Consider the following 27,655-nt stretch of genomic DNA (forward strand, 5'->3'; position numbering starts at 1 on the left):
CTGGGGTGTTTATACTCCTCGTAGTAGTGTAGTTGAATTTTCGTGTTGTTCCAGGCAAGGATCATAACTCAATCGTGTCTTGGAACTAATACCCTCTTGCAAAGAACGGTGGTAACCTGTATATCTACACAGTTCAGCGCAAGTAATGTGTTTTTGACGTAAAAGCTATCGGATAGCAAGCACCATGCATCTTTTCCTTATAGTATTTCATCCTTTCAAACTCTTTCGTCCATCGAAACCAAGGCGAGAATCCATTGGGGGCCAAAAACGACAGGGCCAGTAATGAAACGATTATACTCAACTGGACGCTAAAGAAGGCAAGAAGAACGCGGATCAGATTCTAAGCCCACTTCGGTCTCAGCCTCGTGTACCTAGCTTTTGTTTCTCACCTTCAACAACCTTCTTCAGGCCATTTGCGACATCAGGAAAGATTCACCCGTTAAACTGGGGCATCGTGGTTGACAGAGAACGGTATAAGTAAGGTCCAATACACTATAGTCGGTTTTCTTTGCTATCTTCTTCTTTTCCCTGTTAAATTCGAAGAGTTATAACTTAATGGCGGAAGATATCAACATCAACAAAGCTGCAACACGACCCTGGACAGTCCTTCCGTCATCATGGCGACTCCAACCAAAGTATTCCAATTTATCACTGAGTGCATCTGAAAGAGATAGTAAAGACGATGGGCCCAGTAGATTGAAAACCGGATCGAACACGTCCCTCGACTTACTGGGTGCACCGCGTCGGGATCATCAGGAGGGCGAAGAATGGATCAAGGGCGCTTTGTTCTGTACCTGGGGAGCAAGCATAATCCTTGCCCTGAACTCCATCATGGCAATTGTAGCAACGGGGATCGGCTACGCGAAACCGTCGAACAAGGGACAACTCGAGTCAATCGCCCTGTACGATGGGAACTGTTCGCTGTCAAGTCACTAGGCGACGGGGTTGCATTTGCTTATCAACGTACTCAGCACGCTGCTACTGGCAGCCAGCAACTACGTCATGCAGTGCTTAGGCGCCCCGTCGCGTTCTGACGTCGATCAGGCCCACAAGCAACGGAAATGGCTCGATATTGGCACCTTCAGCATGCGGAACTTCGCCGCCATGGACGGGTGGCGAAAGATCCTGTGGACTCTTCTGCTGATAAGTTCAACCCCAATTCATATGATGTGAGCAGAGAAGACCCCTGTATGAGGGCTTGGCATCAATAACCAATCGCTTAGATACAACTCGGTAGTTTTTTCTTCCATCTCCACTCTTGACTATGCAACGGTTTTGATCCCCGAGGACTTGGCATCCAGTGAGTCATTGGCGTCCAGTGAGCGACTGGCTGGAGGTGAGAATGCGGCAGATAGCTTCACTCAGGTGGTTGGCACCAGCCCCATTCATCTTCGGGCCGAGATCTTCAACGGCACCTTTCAAAACACGAGCGTCCCGGACTGTATGAACAAGTATAATGCGGAGTTTAATACTCAACTTGGAACCCTCATCTTCACTGTCGACCGGCGCTACTTTCATAACACCAGCAGTCTCTTCGGCTTGTTCGGGGACTCAGTAGGCTCACGTACTTCGATATACACTTTTCTGCAATCCTTGGAAAGTATTCGTGGACAGTCCGCTGCGCAAAAAGCGATAAATGATGGTAATGTGACGGCACATGGCCTGCATTGGGCATACCGTCCTTGGAACTTCTCGATACCAGATCCTTTACCGGAGTCGAATACCTACAACTTCACTCTCAATACTACGGCTTTCTCGTATGACCCTAAATATAGCGATACCTTGAACCATGACATCAGTGTGCTCTCCGCTTATCTGGCCATGTACAACCCTGACCGGCAGTCCCTGGGTACATTTCTGGCCACCCCCTCTCATTGGGCGAATAGCTCTTGGGCAGCAAATATCACGTTTGAGCTGGATAATCGACCGGTCTATCCACAAATGGTATATGCAAGCACTATAGGTCGTGGCACAGAGCTTCCTCTTTCCGGCTGCATGACCAAAGGCAAAGACCAACGTTGTCAATTATATTTTAGTCCACCTATCGCCATAGCGGCAATTGTCTCTAATGTGATCAAGGTGGTCCGCATGTATCTCACTGCCCGGACTAGCAGGAAGAACATTCTTTTGACCGTCGGTGACGCCCTCTGCTCGTTTTTGATGTCACCAGATCCAACTACAGAAGGCCAATGTCTCGTATCGCGGGCAGACATATCTCGTGGTCGAACGTCGTGGACTGCAATGACGATCTGGACGAGACTTAATCAATCCCAGGGGTACCGTCAGCAGGAGTCTGTGGGGAGTACAGCATACATTCCCTTGATAGACGCGCTCTCCAGAACAAATACTCCTTTTATGGATTGTCCGAAGATGCTCCCAGACAAGAAGAGATGGTGTCAAGCTGCTAGTGCCAAGCGCTGGACAGCTACTCTCGGTTTGTGAGTCCGCTAATTCGGTCTGGCCATCTCAGTTTGTTATCTAATTAGCTAACATACTCTAGCCTTGGTGGCTGCGTAGCAACCTCTGTTTTCCTCCTCGTGCTCTCTCTAACTGATACTACCAATGGTTCCATCCCAAAGGCATGGACACTCGGTTTTGGAAAGGCCAGCGGACAGACCATGGTCCAGGCCCCTGGTATCTCGACAGCCATGATCTCACTAGTACTGCTGAGCAACACGCCCCAGATGGTGCTCTCCATCCTCTACTTCCTCTGCAACAGCCTCATGACCTGCATGCTGATTGCCGACGACTACGACGACTACGCCACACAGCGCAAACATTTACGCGTCTCCTGGCCCAAGGGCCAACAGCGCTCAACATATTACCTTAGCCTGCCCTATCGCTACAGCGCCCAGCTAATCTTGTTCTCCGTCTTAATGCACTGGCTCCTGTCACAGAGCATCTTCTTCGTCAACATCCAGTCTTATGGCGTCCACGATAAATTGTCCACATTTAGGTCTAGTCGCGGCTGTGGCTATTCGCCCATTTCTATCTTCATTGGACTTCTCGTCTCTTCTGTCGCTATCTTGGCTCTCCTGGGGCTGAGTTGCCGACGACTGAAATCTTGCATGCCACTGGCGACGTATTGTAGTGCCGCCATCAGTGCCGCCTGCCATCCCCCACCAGATTATCACGATGCCACTCTGAAGCCGGTAATGTGGGGAGAGGTGCCGCGAGATATGTCCGATGGGCTGGACGGAGATCGCTCAACGGCGTATAATGGAGCTGGCCCGGATTCGTTGGAGGCCTATGCTCACTGCACTTTCACGTCGAAGGAGGTCGTTACCCCGAACCCGGTTCGTCTGTATCGTTGAGCTCCCTGGCGGGGCTATGTATAGTATTCCTTGAATGGATGGTGATATTATGTGTGTATGTGTAATATTAGGTTTTAGACTACGATCATGGATTTTATGGGTGATGTGTCTTGGTGCCGCAGTGAGTACAAAATAAGTTAACTGCGGGGGCAATCTACCAATATTATAAATAACTTGGGGTTTAAGCATAGGGCTTCGAATGAGGGATGGGTTGTATATGTACTGAACAGGGTGAATGAGCAGCTGACTGCTAAATCATGTACACTGAAATGCAGATGGCTGACTATGGTAAGCCTTGAAACCGTGTAAGCATTATCCCCACGGCAGAGTACCATTACCTGCATCCAGTCTAGCTAAAGCTCATGAGATTGGGGAACTAGATGATCGTATTGAGGAGATGATAGATGAGGCAACAGCCTACGTACCGAGCATCTGTACCAATAAATGACTCGCTCGTCCTGATGATCATTTACATCTAATCTTATACATATATGGAAGAGGAAGATTGCCAAGGAGAAATTCTATTTCCAATAAATGTGTTTTGGATCAGTAGTCGCATTGACATACCTGAATCTCTATAGAATCACACCAGCAGGAATATATATATAAAACCCACTACCACAGAAAATAAGCCCGCATAACAATAACATAATTATTGCATTTCAGAGACAGCAACTATATTCTTAAAGATCCCACTAGACTCAAGAACGTATAATGAGCAAGAATAATCGAGCCAGCTTCATGTTAAGGGCTCAGAGTGTGGACATGGACGATGAGAAAATGATTTACAAACTTGGTTTTCCTTGAACATATACCATGGTTTAAATGCTTCTATCATCCAATGGGGCGGTAGCTCAGTGGTAGAGTGGAAGATTGCAATGACCTGATTGGTTAACCAAATATTGCAACCTATCTTTAGGTCGCCGGTTCGAACCCGGCCCGTCCCTTGTTCTTTTTGTTTTTCTTGGGTGTTTGTTTCCTTTACTTTTTTTCTTAGGAAAGAAAGAACACAGAGTAACCATTAGCTGCCAAGTTAACTAGATATGTATGTGGTGTGTCTTAATCGGTGCTGTGCCGGTAAACCTCATTTGCCTGACCCTCTACATAGTCTACCTTCGTTACCTCATTCTAAGGTACACAAAATTAATGTTAACTTTCTTCTTCTTGATCAATGCGGTTAAACTACGTAGTTTCTACCTGTTATTCACTCATATTAATTAATATTGTTCTATATAATAACATAGCCTTTTAAAGATATAACCAGTCACATGAACTGTTCCCTAACTCTATATAAGCTGCGCCGCTTCGCCCCCAAATATCTGTCAACTCCCCACCTCACTCTTTTAACTCTCTATCAGGCTGAAAGACGAATGCCACAATGAGCCCTGACTATAGCACAGAGGATGCCAATGCTATCGTGGAGTTGGCTAATACAGTGCAGAAGCACAATATCGACGTACCAGAGCGATACAAAACTATTTTGTACAAGTGAGTTAAGTCCAATAACTGCAACTCAACGGAAGGTAATTCAGCTGACAGGCTGATAGTGTCAAAGGACTGCATAATCAGTTGCGCGAGGTTGAAGATGGGGATTCCGATGACTCTTTAGGGGAGCAAACCTTGAACAATATCACTAAAGGTTGTCATGATCTACTACAGGAGCTGAACGCATATCTGGGTTATTTATCTGCGAAGAAAGCTCTGTCAAAACAAAATGAAGGAGGGTCCGTTGATATTAAGACTACAATTGGTGAAACCGTCCTTCTACTTGCAGCGAAGCAAGGATTTAAAGAAATTGTCCGGTTCCTCCTCGACCAAGGAGTCTCTCCTGACCTCAGAGACAGAGCGGGGAGGACAGCCCTCCATCATGCAGTGGCAATGGACCATACCGAAATAGTGACGATGCTTCTCAAGGCCGGAGGTGACATAGAGACAACAGACCTGGCGGACCATATCCCACTGATGTTCGCAGCACCCTGCGGAAATGACAAGGAGAACAGGTCGGGCCACACACCTCTGATTTCTGCAATAGAAGCCGGAAATAAGGCGATGGTCGAGCTGCTTCTGGAAGCGGGTGCCGACCCGGACCATTACACGGATGATTATGTCCCATTGATCTCTGCAATAAGGACGCCCAAGATGGAAATCTTTAAATTTTTGTTTGACAAAGTCTCTGATATAGATCATGTTGATGGAAGGGGTGAAACCCCGCTGATGCATGCTGCATGTTGGCACAATAGGATGGGAGAGCTCCTCCTGGAGCGAGGAGCAAGATTGGACGTTGAGAACAATTACGGTGAAACTGCGATGTCCATTGCTTCGCGGCGTGCAAATGAACCATTGCTTAGATTGCTCCTAGAGAAGATACCTGGTCAGGAGTATGTTAATGCGAAGGGTCAGGGTTTACTGCATTTTGCTGCAGGAAGCGACCTAGAAGGTGGGGATGAGGCCATGGTCCGCTTTCTTCTGGCGAGGGAGGGATTAACTCACGACCGGAAAGTCGTGGATGCTCAAAGCGGGTTGCACGGCGCCGCATGGAGGGGGTATACGACCATACTGGACATACTGCTTGGGATAGACGGGGTGGATGTCGACGGAAAGGATGAGGATGGCTACACGGCGCTCTGGCTGGCTGTTCGATGGGGGAGGGAGGATGCCGTCGAGCTCCTTCTCGATAAATACGGAGCAAATCTCGAGATTCCTAACGGCGAGATGGAATGGACGGCATTTCAAGCAGCTATCTATTATGAAAAGCCGGAAACTGCGCGGATGCTCCTGGCGAGGGGCGCTAATCCAAACAGCAGGGACCGCCACGGTCGAACTCCCCTATCCTGGGCGGTAAATATCGAATGGGATGATTGCCATGATGGTATTGGTTCAACCATGGTGCCGTTGCTTCTTGAAACGGATGGCGTGGATGTCAACAGCCAAGATAAGATGGGTCGCACTCCCCTGCTATGGGCTCTCTTATCCGTCATATATCTGGTGCATGCCCCAGAGAAAGCGAGCATATACGAGGACGGCGTTCAGCTCCTTCTTGAGAAGGGTGCCAGAGTTGACAGACGCGATGATTCTGGGAGGACCCCTATATTCTACGCGGCGATGGTGAAACGTGCCGCACTGGTCCAAATGTTCTTGGATAAGGGCGCGGAGCCAGACTGCAAGGACGCTGACGGTAGAACACCGCTTTCTTATGCAGTGGAACCATTCAATGTTACTTGGCTTGCGGAGTACAAAGATGAAAGTGAGGATGAATGGGAGCCCGAGTGGTCAGGTGACCAGTTAGGCAAGGTCGTTCAAGCTCTTCTTGCCAAAGGAGCGGACCCACTTTGTCAAGATACAAAAGGCCTAACACCACTTTCACGCGCAGAAAAGAAGCTTGAGAAAGGGAATGAAATTTTGGTTCTGTTCAGGGACGCCTCCGGTCGAGGTTCAGGCTTGTAATTCAAAAGAGCACTTCTAGATAACAGTAGTAGAATACCAGGGAGTAGTTAACGAACAAGCCCGCAAACCTACAACAGTGTACCTCAGTAACAGAGATACATACGTTTACTCGGAAGTGGAGCGGCTGTCAATAAATGCGGGTGTTTTCAGTCTTATCATCTGTTTACTGACGATATGCGCCCTAAACTCAATTGCAAACCGAGTTATAGACGACTCTTATGTTACTTTCTTAACTCCATTTAAACCGAGTGACAATGACAGTCATGATGTCTCCTTTGGTGTTATACTTACTATGTGAAGTTAGAAATATCCTATTGCTGGGCTGGGCCACGGTTTCTGCTGATATCTAATAGCACAACGATTGCAGCAACTAGACAGCGTGCCACGCTGTTAGAGAAGGTCTTGTTGTTGATATTTTGATATATACATTAGGAAAAAGTAAAACAATAATAATAGGATAAGGTATCGAAAGCGTGTGCTATGAATAGATAAATCGACTGGTTGGTAGCCAACAGTTCGCATTCAACAAAATTATCCCGTCAAATCTAGTTTTCCTAATGACGATCCTTAGCTGCCCAATACCTGTTGTAAACTGCTCACAGTAATTGGAAATACAAATCCAGTTTTCCTGTCGTAAACATAAGTTGAGGATGAATTCGGGGATAGCTTGATATACCCCAGCCACCCCTTTTATGCCCAGGAATGCGGAAGGGGCCGTTCTCCCTACTCTCCACAAACCTTTGTGAGTTGCAATTGTACGTACAAAGAACAGATCCCGAAAGTCAATTCTTGTGAAGGGGTCAAAACATTTAGTAATCGACTCCATGGAATAGATGTCTGGGTATTGGCTTTGTTGTTGTTATTGTTGTTGTTGCATTCCAACGTAAGGGGGAGGCGTTCTGTGGCTTCCGTTGTTTTGAATTCTCAAGGACAAAATGAAAACAAGAGAATGATTGCCAAGAAGACGGCAACAGTGAGATTTAAGCTGCGGCGATTAAATCCGCCAGTGAAGATTGTGTCTATCATACCACGAGACATGATCACAACAACGGAAACAATATCCTACATGAAACCTTTACCGAAGACAGCTGGCATTGACTCAGTAGTCATGCCGTGCCATGTCAATAGTGCACGATCCAAGCAGCAAGGGATATGCATATTTGTGAACTCGGATTGGCCTATCCGCATGCAGGAAGAGCTACAATTGAACTTACATTCCAGGCACAGTGCGCCGAACTATAAAGATCGCGCGTTTCACGAGCCATTCGAGATTTTTTCTTTGTTTGAGCATCGACACGACACGACACGACACGACACAGGCCTTGCCACATCTCGTCAATATGGTTATGAGGTCACTCAAGTTTTGGGCGTCCAGCCTGCTTTACGCGACCCTTCTGAGGGAATGCCACGCCCAACAATCTGATGCCAGCATTGGCTCTGAGCTTGGTGGCCAGCTGTCAAGTGATGCTAGCATTTACTTCCCTGGGAGTGATCTGTTCAATAATGCTACTGCGCGGTGGTCGCAGTATGGCAAGCCGAACATCAGTGTGGTTGTGGAGGTTGCGAACAAGTGGGATGTTGCTAAGACGGTGCGTTTCTCACAGGTGTCATGCGCATTGTTGTATGCTGATTGAAAATAGGTCAAATATGCCACCAAACACGATGTACCATTCATTGCCATCAACGGTGGTCATGGAAACATTGATACCCTGGAAAATGTTCACCAGGGAATTGAGATTTGGCTGCACAAGCTCAACTCCGTTGACATCGCAGACGATACAGCTACCTTTGGTGGTGGTATCCTCTCTCATCAGGTGATTGAGTCCTTATGGGCAGCCGGCAAACAGACTGGTGAGTTCCAATATGACCACTTGCACCATTGCGGGCACCAGCTAATCATCCCAAAAGTGACCGGTGTCTGTGACTGCACTGGGTTCCTCGGACCCGCTCTCGGTGGTGGCCATGGGTACCTGCAAGGACGCCACGGCCTCATCGCAGATAACTTCGTTTCCTTGGAAGTCGTAACTGCTGATGGAAAGATTCGAACCGTGACGCGAGACGGGCCCCAGTCCGACCTGTTCTGGGCGATGCAGGGCGCTGGCCACAACTTTGGCATTGTGACCTCTGTCACCCAGAAGATCTATGACGTGCCAGGGGATGGCGTATGGTCCTTTGTCAAGCACACTTACACCCAAGACAAGCTGGAGCTTCTCTTCCAATACCTCAATATCCTAGGATGGGGTGGACAGCGCGTGGACGTGATGTACTGGGCTACCATTTCCCGCGACGCGGAGATTGATCCTGTCAACGTAAGCCACGCTACCCTCTATCACAGATGCTTATGAGACTAATCGATGATCGCTAGCCCATAATCGACATCTTCGTTCTGCAGGAGGGCGTCGAAACCATGGATTCAACTGTATCGCAGTCTTTACTCAACTTTGCCCCGGTGAAGACCGTGACACACTCTGGCCCGTATGTGGACATTTCCAAGTGGACCGAGTTCAACATCGGATCGCGGGCTTGTGACAAGGGTGACGAAGGCCCTCAAATTGTCCGTTTCCCCCTCAACCTGAAGAGCTACAACTTGGAGGCTCTGCGCAGCGCATTCAATGCCTTCGCTGAGGAAACCGTTGCCCACCCCGACTTCGAACATTCTACTATCATGCTCGAGGGGTACTCCAACCAAGGTGTCCAGGCAGTCGACGAGGCCTCCACCGCTTACGCTCACCGTGACGACACCATCCTCGTCTCTTCTGTTATCATCTTCGAGAAGGAGACAGACCGGCCTGCGGCTGAGACCTTCGGTGACCGCGTGCGCGATATCCTCCACGAGGGAAGTGGCGAGGCTGAGAAGCATGTGTATGTGAACTACGCATCTGGTGACGAGCCGCTGGAGTCTATGTATGGATATGAGCCGTGGAGACAGAGCAAGCTGTCCGCGTTGAAGAGGAAGTACGATCCTGAGAACAGGTTCGGGTTTTATGCGCCTATCCCTGCGGAAGGATTTTAATTCATGTACATGTTTTATATTTTGCATCTTGCACAGAGTTCATGGTTTGTGTTTCTTAGGGTGTTCATTATACAGAATTAATGTATAGTTTAATTGTTAGTTTGGACTTTATACCACAAAATCGCTTCTACTGCATCAACAGGCAAGCGGGGCAGGCGTAATTACATGGCTTGTCATGCTTAAATCAACTCTTTTTGTATATCTATATCTAAAGAGTCCTACGACTTCCTGATGAATGTAAACACTAAGTAGATAACAAATGCTCCGGCCATTCTACCTCGCCCTATTCTCTAACGGATCACGCCCCGCTCACTGGCCCATCTTCATCCCAACCGTCAACAGCACCGACCAACATGGAAGTAACTCATGCGACTGGCACAACAGCAACTGTGTTCTGCGGGTTCAATCGCAACTATGGCTTTGCCACCACGGATCGAAATTAGCAGATAATACCAATTGTGGGCATCGAAGAGCGCTATGACCGTGATGCCGTGGGTGATGGAAGCTGTTGTGCGATACTATGCCTAGAGATCGTTTGGGGTCTGTTGCAACGGTTGTGAAGCCGCCTGGTCTTAGTTGGGAGCTTTTTGGGAAAGATGTATCCATGTCCTGTCTCGGGCTTGAAGTGTGATTACTGAGAAACGGGTATTAGGTGTGTAATTGTCGACATTGGATGAGGAAGTATGTCCAGAGGCGGGTTGATCAAGGGTTTGTAGTTGAGGGTGCTATCAAGGTGTTGGTGGATGCTCTTCAGTGGCTTTAGGACTAAAAGTCTATGATTGTGCCTGATTTGGGGATGGTGACTTTAGCTATACGACGAGCGAGGAACTAGATCTATTTCGTCGACAAGGGCATGGAACATAAAATACGTGCTTAGAACTTGACAAGCAAGGGTCCCATAGCACACCCGACTATCTCTATCTTAGTCAAAAGATAGAATGAATCCTCTCACTCCTCAACACAGTTTGCACCGTCTCCCTCCCTTCTATCCTCCGCGCCAGCTCAGTAAACTTGGCATACGCCTGCAATCCAACCTCCGCCCTGACTCCTATCCGATAAGCAAAATACAAGAAGACATCCGCAGCAGTAAAGCTCTCCCCAACGGCATACTCCCCGACCAATCTCTCTTCAATTAACGCAAAACACTTCCGCATTATTTCGAAGCCTCTTCTCTTAATCATCTCCAAGTCCTTCTCCTCAGTTGAAACAGTCCACCGCCCTGGCCTGAAGAAATGGCTAATACCCCCAGCATGAACCGTTCCTGCTACATAATTCATCCATTCGTGCACCCGGGCCGTCTCCATCGGGGTTCGTCCCATGAGGTTCGTTTCCGGTGCCAGGCTGGAGATAACCATCGAGACAACCGGGACTTCCGTGATGACCTCGTCGTCGAGAGCGATGACGGGGACGCGGCTTTTCGGGTTGATTTTGCGGAAACTCTCCGGGAAGCTCTCATCGGTTCCTTCCATTTCAATTCGGATGGATTCGAAAGGGGTATTTGTTTCATGGAGAAGGATGTGTGGGATGATGGAGCAAGCGTCCGGGGCGTAGAAGAATTTAATATTGGGCATTTTACACTGGTACGTTGTGTGTTTTACTTGAGTTTGATCTGATAATTGGGTTTGGGTTGGGGCGTGAAGCTGAGAAGTGCTGAGTGGGGGTTCCTCCTTTATATTTATACCTCGTGTTTTGTCATTTTCTGGGCATGATTGATAAGAGTCATTGAACCTGACTCATCGTGGAAAATTAGGGCTGTTATTTAATGTTTTCCTGTGGAAATTAGGTTGGGACTTTCCTCTTCCGGAACGGGACTTAGCTCAGGGCCACTTTTTTGCTCAGTGATGTGATTGATCCCTCAATCTAGCCAAGTCTGCCTTTCGTGTTGATTCACGAAATTATTAGCAGGGATGAACTCAGTAAATCAGAGGGTACGGAAGCTGCAGGCTGTAGCAAGCGCGCGCGATTATCAGGATTCGGTCTACCCTGCGGCTATTTGGTAGCGCTAACGCTCCTCCTATTGTTCGCTCAGAATAGTTACATCTCGCTCCTCCATTCGAACTTTGATACGTTTTGATACGTTCTCCATGTCGTGGACATTTCCCAAGCGCCCCAGACTTAAGTTGTTCTTCTTGTCCACGAGCCGAAGATTCAGCAGCGGCAGCATTGAAGATTCCCACAGCATTATATTTGCGCGTTTGCTTGAAAGTGCAGTTGCAACTAGGAAGAAACCAGACAGGCTCACAGTAGCAACAGGTAAAATGATCCGAGGCCAATGGACTTTGATAAAAGTGGTGTTCGTATAGGCTTGCCCGGGGATTTGAAAGGCATTGTCGCTCGTCCGCATAAAACCAGTCATACTGCTGGCTATATTATCCATCGACTCACTGAGATTTGTACTGGAATGAAGAACCGAAGCAGAAATTCCAGGGTACACACTGAGCCCGCTCCATTGCAGCTCCTCCCATCCGCTAGGCATGAGATCTGAGTCAAATGTGACGTTGAACATAGCATTCAGGCCCAATTGCAGCCCGCCGTATGCCTTGCTTTCAATTTTATACGTGGCGTCTTCCCATGTTAAACTCAAATTCCCTTCTGGAACCAGAGCATACGAAAGAAGTGACCCTTGAGCTGATGTTAGAGAAGCCTCTCGAAAAAGCTTCTGTTTCATTCTCGCTTTGTTGTGGCGGTGAGTCGGCGAGAGCCTTGCCTGAGGATAGATCTTCTCGCAAAAATGAAGGGAACACTCGGTCAATGTAGGTCTTTCGTCTGTCTGTGTGTGGTTTTGTGGAGTCCAATACCCATAGCTATAGAATTTCGCTGCACTAAAGGTGATTATTACTGATTTGCTTTCTTCTTGTTGTGAGCTGGAAGTTCCCACATGAGACGTCCATGGCTGACGAAAAACAGTGCAGGTAGCATTTAAGTCCATTGCTGTGCCAGTGGCAATTTCTAGCGCAGTCAAAAGGTCAATACTTCCGTGTGGCAGTGCTGTTGAATCGAAATTTTTCACGATATGGCTGACCGGCACTGACAAAATCTGTCCGCTGGGAAATGTATAGCTGCAATTCGCCGGAACCAGTGATCCGACAGTAGGCACACAACTTTGGTTTACTTGCGATGTAACATCTTGACACTCACTGCAGATTCCGAGGGAGAAGAATTCTGGTATTTCACAATATGCGGATGTACAGACTGGCTCTAACTCAGAATATCTTTGCGTCATTGTTGTGCGACTGAGACTTGTAAAGAAGATGAAAACTCAATGATTTCAAAATGGGAACTCCCACCCTTGACTACCTTCCCCATGTTCGCTGCAGCGTATTCATGTATCGATGTGGCGTATGCGGTCTCATTGACGGCGAGTACTTGGCGCGAAGGAAAGGCGAGAATTTGCTGCGCCAACGGATCTATCGCGAGGGACAGGAGAACTAAAGCCGCTCCGATAGTTGAAATCCCAGATGCAACTCTCCAAAACATCCCCAGGGCACCCAAAGGGCCCCGACTTGCCTCGTCAATAGCTTGAAAATTGTAGAGGGGTCTCGGTTTAGAACTTCGGCAGTCGTTCCACTTCGATTGGCTCAGACAAGAAGCCACGGCAGTCAACATCGTGCCTTTGGCGACAGTCACAATGATCGATGTTACTGCATTCGGTGAGATTGAGTATTGCCAGTCGTTGTAGATGGTACCGTCCACATAATGAAGAAAGATCACTAGTAGTACAATACAGACTACACTAAGAAAGATGCTGGAAATTTCTCAGAGCCATGAACCTGCTGAATCGATCTCTTTCCCACGATTCCAAAAGCGCGTTACGATTGACGCTTTCGACTTTGGTTCTGTTGGTGGTGTTGGTGCGCGTGGCTCGGAAGAAGACAATGAATGTCGCGATCTGTGAGCTGAGTGCAGCGTGGAGGATGTCATCGGATCGGCGACAACCTTGAATAGATAGTTCCAAACTATAAATATACTACTACTGTTTCGCTTGGCAAGGGCCCGGGTGGAGTAGAAAGAGCTTGGTGGCAACGCGGATTGCGACGTTTACTGTACCTAATAAATACAAATCACGCTATTAGGATAGTCCAGCAATATACGGTACACGTCAAAACTAACGAGGCTGACGTGGCTTCTAGTCAGTGGTTCCTTGGCATTGGGATTGAGGAAATGATTAAAGAATGTAGGTGATGACAGCGTTTTTCGAAAACACTGTATGACGAGGGGGAAAGGATCACCCTGTACCTACAGGAAAGACCAGAGACTGCCCGAATCATGGCCGATTGCACGAAAATACCTCCGGGCTACCTCCCAACAGGACAGTCTGCTTTTCAAACGCCTGAGATTTTCTGTAGCTTGCATACCAAAGAACTGCTTCACGTCGATCTGTTTCGGCGGGAAGACGCTCGGAAACCCCCCGTCCAACGCAAGCCCACGTTCTTCAAGTTCTCTGCTCACCCGTTTTGCCTAGTTAGTGGCATTTGTAACAGTAGCAGAGCCGGCATCTGCACTGGAATGTGTTCCCCCGTGGGTGGAACCCTAAGATGGCACGTGGGAATCTATTTGGAAAGCAGGCGCTAAATCCATTAGGTGTCTTCGTTCGTATGCCCTTGCCATGATTGTTGTAGATGATGACTGCTGATAAAGGGTGGACTGGTGGATGGTGGGAGAAGATTGCTCCAACCTCAGGATTCAGTCCTCGAATGTTCGTACGGCAGAAGAATGTAGCGGACGATAAATCTCCAACACCATAAGCTGCTGCAGTAGCTAGTAGAAGAAGGTTAGCCCTAAGCACTTCCAGATTATAAGCTGGTAGGGATATTAAACATACTCTCTTCGACAGTATTCGCCAGAACTGGACCCAGACCTATCATTTTCCGAAGAAAGATTTTAGCCGGCTCTAAGTCCCCCCGCAGCAATTCTCTCCAAACCTTCAAAGACTGTAGCCGCTTCGGAAAGCGGAAACGCTAAATAGCCCGCATATAGCTTCGGCGCCGGACACACCTTCACCCTTAGCTCAACTATGACACCAAAGTTCCCAGCTCCTGCTCTCCGCAGAGCCCATAGTAGCTCTTGGTCATCGTCGGTGTCGATGATCTCCCCACTTGCTACAACCACTCTTGCACCAAGGATCTGGTCCACGCCGAATCCATATGTCCCGATGTAGAATCTATATCCGCCGCCAAAGGCCCAGGACATGTACCCGACTGTCTTCAATTGGGCCGTTGGTGTGAAAAGCTGGTGAGCGGATAGAAACTGTTGTAGTGCTCCTGCAATGACGCCGCCGTCTACGCGTGCACTGGTCCTACCTGGGGAGATAGTGATGGAATCCATAGCTAGCATGTTGATAACGATCCCGTCAGTGACGACTGAGCGACCGAAGAAATCGTGACCTCCGGAGCGAATGGCGAGGGGGGATGCGTTTGGCTGAGTATAGTTGGACAACTTGCGAGGCTTCTTCCTCTGTCTGGGGGCGGACGATGGTTAGAAAGTGGTCCGTGAGGGCTCGGTTGTAGGACACACGGTAATGTTCGAATTCTGGGTTTGATTTTATATATACCGGCAAGGTTGGGAAGAGTCTCGATAGCTCCTGGATAACTGGTACTTGGTGCTGGTCTATATTTGAACGGAATGAGTGATTTTTGGCTTGTGTACGAACACCTAGTCTGCCATCTATACTTATTTTATACATACGGCTATGGGTGGTTTCTCTTTCTAATCTGTATCTGTAAATATTGACCAAGTGAGGTTCTAGGCTCTTCCACTTAGCGCACCGACTGTTGCCTTGTTTCGCACTGATGTCTACATGACTTACGAGGGGGCTCACACTGGCCCCGTAGCCAGTAAGAGTCAAGTTTAACTGTAGAGTACAAGTATGGAGTCGTCAACCATGATTATTCTCGGTCAAGTAGTTTTGGCATTTTCTTTGGTCGATCCAATATCCACCAGGGCCCACCCGACCTTCTTTATTTGGATAGAATGCGAGAAAGTGGGTCTTTGATATTGAAACAGAAGGCGAGCGATCAGGAATCTCAGCCATCCCGTGGTCTATGTCGCATCGTAGTTGAATTTGACTGCTATCCTCTTATGCTATTGTGCTTGTGGTGCTATCTTGGCTGACTGAACGCTCACACCCAGAAAAGAGGGTAAGAGAAGTGTAAAGAATACTCAGATATGGTTGAATGTCCGATATGCCAAAAGCCCGTCCTTTTGTCAAAAATCAATCCCCACCTCGATGCTGGATGCAAAGCATTCTATGCACCTGTGCACTCTTCGGGCAAAATATCTCTCGAGCTTAATCCGGGACGCGGTCATCCCCACGAAGCTACGTTCATCGATTCTGTTAATCATAAGGAACGACCCGACAGCGATCAACCTACTTTACCAGCTGTTAGACAACCAGTCAAAAAAAGCACGAAGAGAGCATCCGACCAGCATCAGAGCTGCGAAAGTGAGAACCGGGATTCCAAGACGGAACATCCAACGAAGCGACTTAAGCCAGACAATGCACCATTGGCGGAGCGTGTTCGCCCTAGATGCTTTGACGATATTGTCGGCCAGAGTCACCTCATAGGGCCTAATGGAACTATCCGCCAGTGTGTTTACGAGGATAAAATTCCCAACATGATACTCTGGGGGAGCTCGGGAACTGGCAAAACCACAATCGCCCGCATTATTGGATCTGTCTCGAGAAGAAGATTCTATGAAATCGGTAGCACGACCACGACAGTCACAGAGTACAAAGGTATCATTGAAAAGGCCTCGAAGAATCTGGAAACAGAGCGAAAGCCGTCTATTGTGTTTTGCGACGAGATACACCGTATTACCAAGCCACAGCAAGACATACTCCTCGATGCCATCCGAAACGGTAGCATTATTCTGATTGGAGCTACAACGGAAAATCCATCCTTGACAATCCGCCATGGACTCGTTTACAAATGTACGGTTTACACTCTCACCAAGCCAAGAGAGGCGGACGTACGGAATATGCTTCACGGAGTGGTTGAAGAACGGGGCTTACACTCCCGTCTCCTCGACGATGGATTCCTCGTATATCTCTCAAGCTTCGCCGATGGCGATTGCAGGTTGTCGCTAAACCTTCTAGAGATAGCACACGACCTATCTAAACGAGACGGGATGACCGGAGAAAGATTGAGAAATTCATTAACAATGCATCTAAACTACGACCGCTCCGGTGACCAGCATTACGATACTATCTCGGCCTTCCACAAGTCAATCCGAGGTAGTGACGCCGATGCTGCACTGTACTATCTCGCGAGAATGCTCAAGTCTGGTGAAAACCCATTATTCATCGCGCGTCGTCTTATTGTAGCAACGTCGGAGGACATCGGACTTGCTAAGAATGTCTTGCAAACATATGCAACTTCGGTATACTCCATGCTTGAGAAGTTGGATTTACAAGATGCACAGGCCTCGCTGGCTCAGTTGGTTATTATGATGTGCTTATCGAAGAAGAGTACTCGCTCATACAGAGGGTTGAATAATGCTTTTGCTTGTCTGAAAGAATCTGGGGCTGCTGATGCGCCTATTCCATATCACCTTCTTCCTATTAGTTCCGAAGCTAGAACGATTCTTGAAGAAGGTTCTAAGCATCATGTAATGTACACCGGCAAGAAAACGAATCATTTACCTGAATGTCTGGAGGGGCGGAAGTTCCTGGAAGATACTGATTTCTTGTTCAAGAGAGATCCTGATCTTACGTATTGATGAATCTTCAGCACATACTTATACACATTTATCACTTCTAAATTAGTCATAAGTATTTACCCCGAGAAAGATGATCATCTGGATATGAACTGTTGTCTTCATTTAAGTTATTCAGATCTGCTGCTTACCAAACGTTCACCATACTGCATAGCTGCATACAAGCGCGCCTACACATTAATAAATGATAACCGCAACCACTTAAATCCTTCCAAGTCTGAAGAGAAGCGTAAAATTGTACCCTTTATTTTTAGGAAAAATACAACAACACGGCCTTTACATTGCTAGAGGCGTGTGCTTATGAGACCGGTGTTGCATTTTTGGAACTCTCCAGTCACAAGCGTGAGTGCTTCATAGTCATACTAACTCGTTGAAGTATTGTAAGGACTGGCTGACCAACCGCCCAACAGAAAGGTGGGTTTATCTGGAACAAGTGGCGTTGATGCATAAACTCACCCGAACTTCCTATTTGGTACAGAACGCGAGGTCTAGATGAGGCCTTATGGAAGCTAGGAAAAGGTTAAATAATGCTAACTATGAGCCCCAAAGGTGTTCTTCGACGTCCCCTGGCTTTAGCATTCCATCGAACATCGAGGTTATCATTCCATATTCAAGGGGTAGGAGCCACTAGCTCATTGACAAAATCATCATATACGTATTAACCTCTCAGCCAGGCCTCTACAAAGCAATCACAATGGAAACAGTCAGTCTAGGCTTAAGTGACATGTCACGCTTTTCCGACTTCACGATCCTCACCACAACCTACAAAGCTGTGCACGGACACGAAATCACAACGGACATTCTTTACCCTAAGACCCTATCGCAAGCTTTTGAGCAGACACAGAAGACTCCCAATTGTCCTGTCATTCTACGATACCACGGTGGTGGCCTTATCTCCGGGTATAGCCTTTTTACACCCTTCTTCAACCCTTGGTACCTTGAGCTTTCCAAGGAGTACTCCGCCATCATTGTATCTCCAAATTATCGACTACTTCCAGAGGCCACAATCTTTGATATACTGGAAGATGTAGAAGACCATTGGAACTGGATGCACAAATTCCTTTCACAGTTCCTAAACGAGTACACCAACGGAACCATACAATCCGACCTCAACCGCATCCTCACGGCAGGGGATAGCGCCGGAGGCTACCTGAGCATCCAAATGGGACTGAGTCACCCCGGACAGATCCGGGCCGTGAATGCAGTCTATCCTCTAGTCGATATCAAATCCCCTTACTTTACCGACCAGACAGAAAAGGCCATATTCTCGATACCTGCAACACCACGAGACACCCTAGCGCGTCATATTAGGGAGGTCCGTGAAAGGGAAGAGACCACTAATCACAAGGTTGTCATTTCGGCACCTACGGGTCCGGAGAGAACTCAATTGATGTTTTCAGTCAGTCAACATGGACTCTTCGGGCGGTTCTTTCCGGGTGATGCTGTTGAACTTTATCCGCTTGAGAGACTTGATGCAGGTGCTAGGCTCCCGAGGGGAGGTGTCTTGGTGCTTCATGGACTGAATGATTCGGTTGTTCCTGTGGAAGGGAGCTATATGCTGAAGGCTAAGATTGATGAGCTTGATAGTAACTTGCGGTTCCGGCTTGTTGTTAGGGATGGTGAGCATGGTTTTGATCATTCGGCTAAATTGCATGATGCGTGGTTGTGGGAGGCTGCTCAGGATATCATTCATTCCTGGCTTGAGTAGAGTTTTATAGAGATAGGAGTGCATGGTGTCCTTTGTCTATTCTAGCAAAGAGTAGCTTAGAATATACATGTTCTCTCGTACCATATTTCTGCTCTTTTGAAACGATCTAAATGGTCCACGACTGTGGGCCGCCAAGACAAGGCAGTTTCCGATCCCGACCACATCTGCAGTAATGTTTTAATTCTTCGCTATTGACGCTATCCTGCAAGTCACACTTTACGCAGCTAGACTAGGGACGAGATTTAGCGGCTGCAACGATGTCGTCCTTCCGGGTACGTTTTGAACCGGTCAAATGCTTGTCCCCAGCCAGACAAGAACGATTCCAAGACAACTCGTTTGAACAGCCGATCGCGCCGAGGCGAAGGCCTAAAAGCAAACTAGGATGCCGAGAGTGCAAAGCAAGGCGTGTCAAATGCGACGAGACTTTTCCGGTATGTTTGCGCTGCGTCCGTCGCGGTTTAATCTGCTCCTCGACGCATCGCCTGGCGCAATGGCAAATCGAGACGCGTTGGTACTCATCACACGTGGACACCATTGTTAATCGGCGGCTCCTCCAATACTGGCTGGAAAGAGTGTGTCAAATATTAGTAATTGATCCTGAAGACAATCCGTTCTCGTTCCCTGTCTTGGAATACCTACAGGAATCTCCGGCACTCGTGCATATTATCCAGTCCGTGAGCGCCCGTCATGAACAATATTTCTCTGCAGAAGTGACACGCATTGCTCTCGAGGAGAGGGGGAAAGCCCTGGTATCGTTCCGAAAGGAACTAGGGATAGGGCAGACGCGACCATTACTATCCATGCTTACTGCGTTATTACTGGCGTTGTCACACGGAGCCGATCGTGATATGACTGATTTTGGGAAATGGCATCTGTTTGCCGCACGCACGTTGATCAACAAAATGCTCGAGGATACATCGCCTCCATGGGATCTGAATCCAATATTTAGACTGTGTCTTGGTATGTATCTGTATTGGGATATGGGATGTTCGTACCTCGTGCACCCAGACGAACAGCAAGATCTAGATACACCAAATCTATCATTGGCCGTGCAACAAATCGGCCATTGGCATCATCCGATGTACGGGTTCTGTACTGACCTAATCTTCATCCTGGGAAACTTGGGCCGGTATTGTCGACAACTCCTCAGTTCAGGACGTCGGTCTTTCGCCCGAGAGGCACTGCTAGAGAAACAGTTATATCTGTGGGGCGCACCATCAACTGAGCCTACCCTAACGCTCCTGTACGAGTCACTACGAAAACACGGACTAATTCTGCTCTATCGAACTTGTGGATGGAATGATGCCTTTATAAACCCGTGCCTTGAGGAGGTTGGCCTGGAACCCCTAGTCCATCGTTATGCGTTAGCAACCATCGATCACCTTCTCCAAATCCCAGCATCCTCAAATTACCTGAACTTCCAGTCTATCCCACTTCTTACAGCTGGCTCAGAATTGAAGAGAGAAGATAACAAAATGAGAGACGATGTCCGGCATCGACTTCGCGCCTTGTTTTCGGTGAATCGATTGCCTGTCAACCTTCACGTCCTTGAGCTTCTTGAGGAAATTTGGGCAGCCCGTGATATCGGTAACGATAAGTCATCTTGGATTCATCATATGCTCCGGAAAGGGTGGTTATTGGTCCTTGGGTGACAGCTTATGGGAGGCTGGTCGGCGAAGGTGAAAAGGAAAAGGATTGAAGATAAATAAAGCGTTTATCTTAGAATATATAGTTTGAAGTAGTATGTATTAATTCTTAATTAGGCGTTTCGGCGAGCGATACTGTTGTGGTAGCAAGTTTGACATCTCTCTTAGAATGATGTAGAGAGTAGGGAAAATCCAATGTGTTGCAGGTAAATGAAACAAGAGCCCGGCATATAGTCAGTAGGATGTGAATCCTAACAAAGACTACATGAAATGGTAAATGCCGATAGGGCTAATGGTTCTTTGTTCACTTCAGCGTATCTTTCATGAGCTTGGAAAATTACCGACTAGATTGATTGTAGGACAATACCCTAGGTATGATCCGTCGGGATTTGCATATATCGCCACTTCATCTCACTATACTCACCTCCTCGCGGTGTCATCATGGAATAGTCCGGTTCAACAATGAGAAACGCAGGCAGGCTTACCCAGATAGACCACCCGTAGTAGAATATTAGAAGATCAAATGAAGATTCCTAGCTGCGATGTACGACTCCAACCAAAATTCAACATACAGCTATGCGGTGAACCCCGGTTTAGAAAAGCAACTTGCATAAAGTATATTGAAGATAAGTTGGCAAGTTGAAAGGTTTGGTTTATATATTCTTCTCATGACTCCTGCTTCCGAACATGTTATCTACTATCTCGTGGTATTCGTCTTGCTTTAATTTTGGACTGATACTGACTACTTTTCGATTCTCATTCTCTAACATACTTTATAAGGACGAAGACCAGTGCAATAGCTTTTTCTATGCATCATGTCCATATCATCTAGGAAATCATCTAGAACATCACAGGCTAAGGCAGCTCTTAATGAGGCCAGGCAAATCTTCGAAGCAGCCAAAAGAGATGAAATAGAGCCCGAGGATTTTAATACGGAGCAGCTTCTGACGCAAGAATTTAGGCAAGGGATGCTTGAAATTCTAAAGGAGATCAGCAGACAGGGACACCCTCCACGACCTGTACAGGTGCATCTTATGGGACCTTGCATCGAGAGGCCGACTGTCCTGACTCATATCACCCTCAATCAACAAGGTAAATCACAATCTTTCTCCTTATTGGTTCACTTTTCCGTTTTTGCTACTCTTTGCTTTTAATTCGGAAGGAATTAACATTTTCAAAGACCTAGATAATCTTAAACGCCGTAGGAAGCGCGACAACCGGAGGTACAGAATGGCCATTTATAAGTGGGAATTGCCATTTTACGTTAGAAAGAATGCCTACCTGCTTGGGAAAATGACCTTGATGAGAAATTACACTTCTATTAATGCGGCAACTTGTGAAGCACGACTTGCAGAATCGGGCGGCGATGTTCTTGTTTATCTAATGAAACTTTTGATCAAATTGGCCAGAGACTTAGATATCGACGCCCCAATTTCTGCATACAATATACACCGTGAGTCAACTAGCGATATACCTGCTTGGTATCAATATCTAATCCTATGTACAGTGCAACGTATATCAGGGGAATGCATAATCATCCTCGCTCAACCTGACCGAGTCATTATGTCAGTGACGCGAAGGCTCCAGGCGGTAGTAGAGCTCATGATGGTTTGGGTATGCGGGACATTTCGAAAGTTCAAGGAAAACGAAATTTGCTACTCCAGTGTGTCTCTCAACCGCTCATCCACATACCTGGATTTAATGGACTTGAGACCTTTATCCTACCGCTATAACATTAACTTGTTGGCCTGGCGATTGTTTACAAATGGCATTATATTCACCAAACATGATTACACTAACGACCACAGACTTTTTCAAATGAGTTGCGAGGAATTGTTGCAACGTGCAGATGAACCAAAGAGATATCATCTTCCAGAAGATCGCGGAGTCATTTTTCTGGGGCAATCTATAGCGCTGATCCCGATGGCCGTTGATGGTGATCACAACACCGTCACTTGGCGCTGTGTGCTTTGCTACGACCACAGGTCACAAGAGAACTTTGTTAGGCAAATTCTCATCCCCGAACTTTCACCAAGTAGGTTCCACTGGGACCGCACATACCTCGATAGGGAGCGTGACCGGGACATAAGAGCAACAACCGCATTGGTGTTCTATGGCAGAGACAGTCCAGCCTTTTCCTTACCGGGGCCTGCGGTAATCTACTAAGACTTTTTCAATGATGACGGTATGTGTTTGTTTTGGAGTTACTGTTATCTTGAATGTTACTCATGGGCACATTCTTAGCTTACATCTTTGAACAAGTCGGCGTATAATATTGTCAATGGAAGGAAATAGTTCAATCAATGAAGCGTTAATCGGGAAGCTTAATATCGTATCTAGACAAGTCGTAAGGATTATAAAGATTCTAAAAGAGATTTTAGTAAGCAAAACATCAGTTCTTCACGCTTAAATGTCTTCAATTTGTTGCTTACCATTGTAATTCTATAGTCCTTCGTCTAACAGCCCGCGTATCTCTTGCAACATATAGCCTTTCATCTTGTGAGCGATAATAAGGGTAATGTTACTGAACCCTGGCAATGATGTTTGAGTTCGGTATGTACGTCAGATATACATCAGCCCGTACTTATACTCGAAGGAAAACAACGTCGGACAGTCAGAGACAGGGTTCATCTGTGATTGATGGCAAGGTATGGTAAACATGTTTATTCATCAAGCTGCCAACGAAGCAAGCAGTACTTCGAGAGGAATGTCATCGCATTGCACGCTTTCCGTTTACTATGTTATTTGAGGACTAGGTCTATTATAGTGTCCTCATGGCGGCCTAGAACTTGCGTGTACGGACGGCGAAGAGGCTAGGAATGAACCTGCCAGGGCCCTTCAGCCAGAGCACCGCTGCTTGTATCAGCGACTAATACTGACTGGCAGTACTTCGTAGTTCGCATGGCAAAAAGATTTTGCGGACACACTGGACCCCACCACAAGTTTAACCGATCTCGCTACATTGACTAGAGTACCACGATCTGTTCCGCAAAAGCGGCAAAAGCCGTCAGGTTGCGGGTCGGGTAAAGTCAGCATGACCCAAAATTGGTACCGAATCTGGGTCCAAACCTAACATCATCGGGATACGCTACCAAAAGAAAAACACAACGTAAAGAGAAGACAAGAAAGGTAGAAAGAAAATCGTACCTAATATGATGACAGTCAGAAATAATAACGTACAAAATTTACATAAGCACGGTTGACTGGTCCCACAGGCGTCTCGCAGCAACCATAATTCCTACAAAACACCGTTCAATAGCGGAAATAAGTTAGGACTTAATAAGAACATTACCTCTAGTTAAGTATTTTGATACCAAGTAAAATTACGCGAACTGGTATAATATGTTAGGATATGCATACCTATTGCGGTAACTGGAAGCAGCGATCCTTGGCATGTAACCTCAAGTAGATAGAAATGGGTCAAAATTATTGCACCCGAGGGTTCGCGTAAAAGTCTCGGCCTATAATGGACGAGGCCGAGTCTCCGGGCATTCTGGGCATAAGGTTGCCAAGCCCAATCAAGTTGTTACAGTTTTTCAGCAATTAACAAGGGTAGGATGGTACGCACCACTTTACTCAAGGATCCACTGTTTTCTCCAAATTAAGTAACCCCAGAACTTAGTTATAGTACCCTTAACTCCGAAGGTTTACTTACTACAATTATGTTGAGCTTCTCACTAAGAGTGCAGAACTGATACCCCTGGATACAGATAGCTTAGTACTCAATAAGAGCTATGTAGTGGGGGTTGAACGGCGTTACGTTCATTTCTTACAGTAAAATACTATAGTAGATGAATTCTATGCAACAACTGCATCGACAACAGAACCTTTGGAGTACAGCAAAAGTGACAGGGTTTTGATCCTGCAATCCTCGGTCCGAGGAGGTCCGTACCAAGATAGGCCTGATTGCCAAGGCCTGGTCGCTCTAGTCTAATCTTATCGATCCATCTAATCTGATCCCAGTGGCTTGGCAACAACATGGTATGGATAGGACGGTATTTAACGTACATGTATGACGTACTGTACAGTATAATAATGAAACTTTACCGGTCTTGGCGAAATTAACTGGTTCCATCCCACTGTATCATTTCTTCTCACTGATGGCTCTCTTAATGATCACAGCCCCCCTCTCTAATATTCTGTCTCACATACACCCTACAGTGTCCGACACAGGTGTCAGAGGCTGTCCAGGCTTTTTCTAGTATAAAGGGTAACTTGGTTCCTATATTGACGGTAATACTTACCGTAGGCTGAACAACACCATATGAACTGAGTCTATAGTAGTGTGCCTCTTGGAACCTGGAAAGACCATGGTAGCACCATCCCAAGTGACGGTACTCAACTGCTACCAAGAGTTTGAATGGGTCCGAGGCCTTTGTTCTGCCAAGCGTGCCCTCTCCACTGGTCCACGGGTTTCGACAGTATTGACTGACCTGGGAAATTGTAGGTTGATCATTATTATCAATCACCCAAGCTAGTACGGAGTACAGTCGATATTTTCATGGGATTGTCACAGGACAACCCGAGTATCGTCTCTTCCAGATCCTTGGCGCCGTGCTATACGGAGTATAGTTCCGTAGCGAGATGTGTGACCCGTTCTTGGGGAACGAAAGACGGCCCCCATCAGCATCGTTGAATCTTATTAGGGTCTCTTTCTGTGGATTCACCTACTGCTGCAAGCAATGCAGGCAAGATCGTCGACGAGGGCCAATGAACGCCGCAATAGATGAATGCACAAGGACACAGACACACATCCCTTATTCAGAATGGCTTGGTCCCAAGAAAGGCTTACCATCAACTAGGATTGGATCAACAGTAAAATCGAGCTTACAGTTGTTTCTTTACGGTACAACGACAAGCCGTCTCAGCAAAACTGGGGCTCAGCAGCTTTACCAACGTGCTCCCATAGCCAGATCGTAGGTATATAAAGGGCGACCGAGCATGGCGGAAAAAGCTTGAGCTGTACATCCATACCTGCAAGACGAAGATCAAGACCTTTGCATATTGCTAGCTCATATTCTACTTCCCCATTCGGCTACCATGACCCAAGCAACTTTGCGCACCGAGCGCCTCGAATTGGTGCCCCTCGGTCCCGAGGACCTCAAATTCACCATGCTGCTAGACCAGGATCCGGATGTCATGAAATACATTGGCTTTGGCAAGCCACTTGACCACAAACAAGCGATCGAAGTTCACCAATGGCTCCTCAACTCAGCAACCATCGTCCCCGGCTTCGGGTGCTGGGTCGGCTTCGTCGGTGGCGAGTTTGTGGGTTGGTGGATACTGGCTCCTTGCCCAAGCGAAGGCACAGAGCAAGTCAGCAAAGACCGATCAGAGTTTGGGTACCGCCTTTTACCGAAGTTTTGGGGGCAAGGTTACGCGAAGGAAGGATCGCGTGAGTTGCTGAGGCACGCTTTCCAGGATTTAGGTCTATCTGAGGTTATTGGCGAGACTATGGCTGTGAACGCGGCTTCTCGGGCGGTAATGGCAGCTTGCGGATTGAAACATACCTATACCTTCCACAACAAGTACGACAACCCACCTCCTGGCATCGAAGAAGGCGAAGTGCGGTATCGGATTACCGAGGATGAATGGACATCGTTGGTTGCTGCACAGTAATTGTTCCCAGCCCTTGTGCCGCGTGAATTGCTTCTGGGATATATGGGTTACAAAAGCCTCCTAACTATGAATGAAATAATTTTTTCACGCCCAGGAATGCCAAATGAAGGCCCAGGGAGATCTAGACGTGGTGGCCCAACAAGTTTCTCATCGTCCCTTGCTAGGGCCAAATGCCTCTCAAAATCCTTCCTTGCTTCTGCTCGGCTATTAAAATTCCGCCCATACAGCCAAGACCGAATGGTGCAATCTGCCAAGGCCCTACATTGTAACTAGGGCACGTAGTGCTCTGTCCTGAGCTCTGAATCAGCTTTAGCTGGATGCCCTGAATATGAAGAGCTATCGCGCCCGAGCCACAGAGCAGTAGCGTCAGAAAGTTAGCGATAAGCCCTAGATGTTATGAGTCGTATATAAGTATTGTGCGGCTTTTAAGTGAGACTTGTACAATAACCCGGGCAATATCAGCGTAGGCTGGTAATAGTGCGCTTTTAGCTTTTAGCTAGGCGTAATCTTGGGACTTGGCTGCTCGTATTGAGTTGTAACAATATTGCATGCTAACCTCTCTCAGAAACAGGCTAGATCTGTTTCATACTTGCTTTCTCATTTCTGTTTGGTGGTCGCTCTGGTTTTGAGTCCACTTTTATTTCCTTCTCAGTCCATGTGTCAACGTGAGTCTTGACATGCCAAGGTGTCGCTGTAGCTCCTTTCGACTGTGTATAGCTTTCGTCTTATCAAAACAGTAGACACGGAAAGTAAATACCGATGCGTGCACTCGGAAGCCAAGTCGAGATCCTTGTGGAAAATGTGCATGGGATGCACGCCACACATTGGAAGACTAGTCAACGTCGAATCAGTCGACTTATTGTCACCCCACGTCCGAGCTTTTCTTTGCTAATGGCCCAGAAAGCCGGATCTAATCAATCAATCAGATAACTTGACCCAAGAAATTTCCGAACTATCTCCCCGGTCCGCCCCGTATGACCTGATTTCTCGAATCAGTGCCCAAACAGCCGATCTCGGTGTACATGGACCACCCGGCTAATCTTACTCTTTATCAGATGAGATTAAAATTCTATTTTTCTTTTCTTACCGCCTGATGCGTGAAGCTGCAAGGGCGACCGTTCGGCTGGGTCTGCACACATCAGCTTTAAAAGCTTCGGCTCTTCGCTCTTTTATGATTAGCTTTCCGCTGCGTGCT

General features: G+C 47.2%; 10 protein-coding genes and 1 non-coding gene across 11 annotated transcripts; 8 read left to right on the forward strand and 3 right to left on the reverse strand.

Moving 5' to 3' along the window:
- Positions 1 to 555: 555 nt before the first annotated feature.
- BDV38DRAFT_283815 (uncharacterized protein) lies at positions 556 to 3,314 on the forward strand (the record flags this gene model as incomplete). The annotated part of the gene is made up of 4 exons (XM_032060112.1): positions 556 to 902; positions 972 to 1,169; positions 1,224 to 2,438; positions 2,501 to 3,314. The coding sequence occupies 4 exons, from the start codon at positions 556 to 558 to the stop codon at positions 3,312 to 3,314; spliced, it is 2,574 nt and encodes an 857-aa protein (XP_031912666.1).
- An 843-nt stretch (positions 3,315 to 4,157) lies between these two features.
- BDV38DRAFT_t151 lies at positions 4,158 to 4,261 on the forward strand. Its single transcript has one exon. It is a non-coding gene; the product is annotated as a tRNA-Cys (tRNA).
- Positions 4,262 to 4,692: 431 nt separating this feature from the next.
- Positions 4,693 to 6,758, forward strand: BDV38DRAFT_283816 (ankyrin repeat domain-containing protein; the record flags this gene model as incomplete). The annotated part of the gene is made up of 2 exons (XM_032060113.1): positions 4,693 to 4,802; positions 4,862 to 6,758. 2 exons carry the CDS (start codon positions 4,693 to 4,695, stop codon positions 6,756 to 6,758), a joined length of 2,007 nt encoding a protein of 668 aa, XP_031912667.1.
- A 1,340-nt stretch (positions 6,759 to 8,098) lies between these two features.
- Positions 8,099 to 9,771, forward strand: BDV38DRAFT_283817 (FAD-binding oxidoreductase; the record flags this gene model as incomplete). The annotated part of the gene is made up of 4 exons (XM_032060114.1): positions 8,099 to 8,347; positions 8,399 to 8,609; positions 8,667 to 9,067; positions 9,124 to 9,771. 4 exons carry the CDS (start codon positions 8,099 to 8,101, stop codon positions 9,769 to 9,771), a joined length of 1,509 nt encoding a protein of 502 aa, XP_031912668.1.
- Positions 9,772 to 10,038: 267 nt separating this feature from the next.
- Positions 10,039 to 11,404, reverse strand: BDV38DRAFT_249327 (glutathione S-transferase family protein). Its single transcript, XM_032054834.1, has one exon. It carries the CDS (start codon positions 11,340 to 11,342, stop codon positions 10,698 to 10,700), a length of 645 nt encoding a protein of 214 aa, XP_031912669.1. The 5' UTR covers positions 11,343 to 11,404; the 3' UTR covers positions 10,039 to 10,697.
- Positions 11,405 to 11,785: 381 nt separating this feature from the next.
- Positions 11,786 to 12,439, reverse strand: BDV38DRAFT_283819 (uncharacterized protein; the record flags this gene model as incomplete). The annotated part of the gene is made up of 1 exon (XM_032060115.1): positions 11,786 to 12,439. One exon carries the CDS (start codon positions 12,437 to 12,439, stop codon positions 11,786 to 11,788), a length of 654 nt encoding a protein of 217 aa, XP_031912670.1.
- Positions 12,440 to 14,007: 1,568 nt separating this feature from the next.
- Positions 14,008 to 15,654, reverse strand: BDV38DRAFT_271951 (FAD-binding oxidoreductase; the record flags this gene model as incomplete). Its single annotated transcript, XM_032057401.1, has 6 exons — positions 14,008 to 14,212; positions 14,301 to 14,529; positions 14,594 to 14,629; positions 14,694 to 15,189; positions 15,242 to 15,352; positions 15,634 to 15,654. 6 exons carry the CDS (start codon positions 15,652 to 15,654, stop codon positions 14,008 to 14,010), a joined length of 1,098 nt encoding a protein of 365 aa, XP_031912671.1.
- A 282-nt stretch (positions 15,655 to 15,936) lies between these two features.
- BDV38DRAFT_271952 (DNA polymerase III, clamp loader complex, gamma/delta/delta subunit) lies at positions 15,937 to 17,490 on the forward strand (the record flags this gene model as incomplete). Its single annotated transcript, XM_032057402.1, has 1 exon — positions 15,937 to 17,490. The coding sequence occupies one exon, from the start codon at positions 15,937 to 15,939 to the stop codon at positions 17,488 to 17,490; it is 1,554 nt and encodes a 517-aa protein (XP_031912672.1).
- Positions 17,491 to 18,181: 691 nt separating this feature from the next.
- On the forward strand, positions 18,182 to 19,195 carry BDV38DRAFT_293786 (Alpha/Beta hydrolase protein; the record flags this gene model as incomplete). Its single annotated transcript, XM_032062333.1, has 1 exon — positions 18,182 to 19,195. One exon carries the CDS (start codon positions 18,182 to 18,184, stop codon positions 19,193 to 19,195), a length of 1,014 nt encoding a protein of 337 aa, XP_031912673.1.
- A 257-nt stretch (positions 19,196 to 19,452) lies between these two features.
- BDV38DRAFT_283823 (Zn(II)2Cys6 transcription factor) lies at positions 19,453 to 20,847 on the forward strand (the record flags this gene model as incomplete). Its single annotated transcript, XM_032060116.1, has 1 exon — positions 19,453 to 20,847. One exon carries the CDS (start codon positions 19,453 to 19,455, stop codon positions 20,845 to 20,847), a length of 1,395 nt encoding a protein of 464 aa, XP_031912674.1.
- Positions 20,848 to 25,881: 5,034 nt separating this feature from the next.
- BDV38DRAFT_283824 (GNAT family N-acetyltransferase) lies at positions 25,882 to 26,460 on the forward strand (the record flags this gene model as incomplete). The annotated part of the gene is made up of 1 exon (XM_032060117.1): positions 25,882 to 26,460. One exon carries the CDS (start codon positions 25,882 to 25,884, stop codon positions 26,458 to 26,460), a length of 579 nt encoding a protein of 192 aa, XP_031912675.1.
- Between the last annotated feature and the right edge of the window lie 1,195 nt (positions 26,461 to 27,655).

The sequence above is a fragment of the Aspergillus pseudotamarii genome (genome assembly GCF_009193445.1).
Source record: "Aspergillus pseudotamarii strain CBS 117625 unplaced genomic scaffold BDV38scaffold_33, whole genome shotgun sequence".
Lineage (NCBI taxonomy): Eukaryota > Fungi > Ascomycota > Eurotiomycetes > Eurotiales > Aspergillaceae > Aspergillus > Aspergillus pseudotamarii.

Bases quoted from the DNA above. Each gene is read 5' to 3' on its own strand.
- BDV38DRAFT_249327 (XM_032054834.1), bottom strand. From the start codon at position 11,342: ATGCCCAATATTAAATTCTTCTACGCCCCGGACGCTTGCTCCATCATC.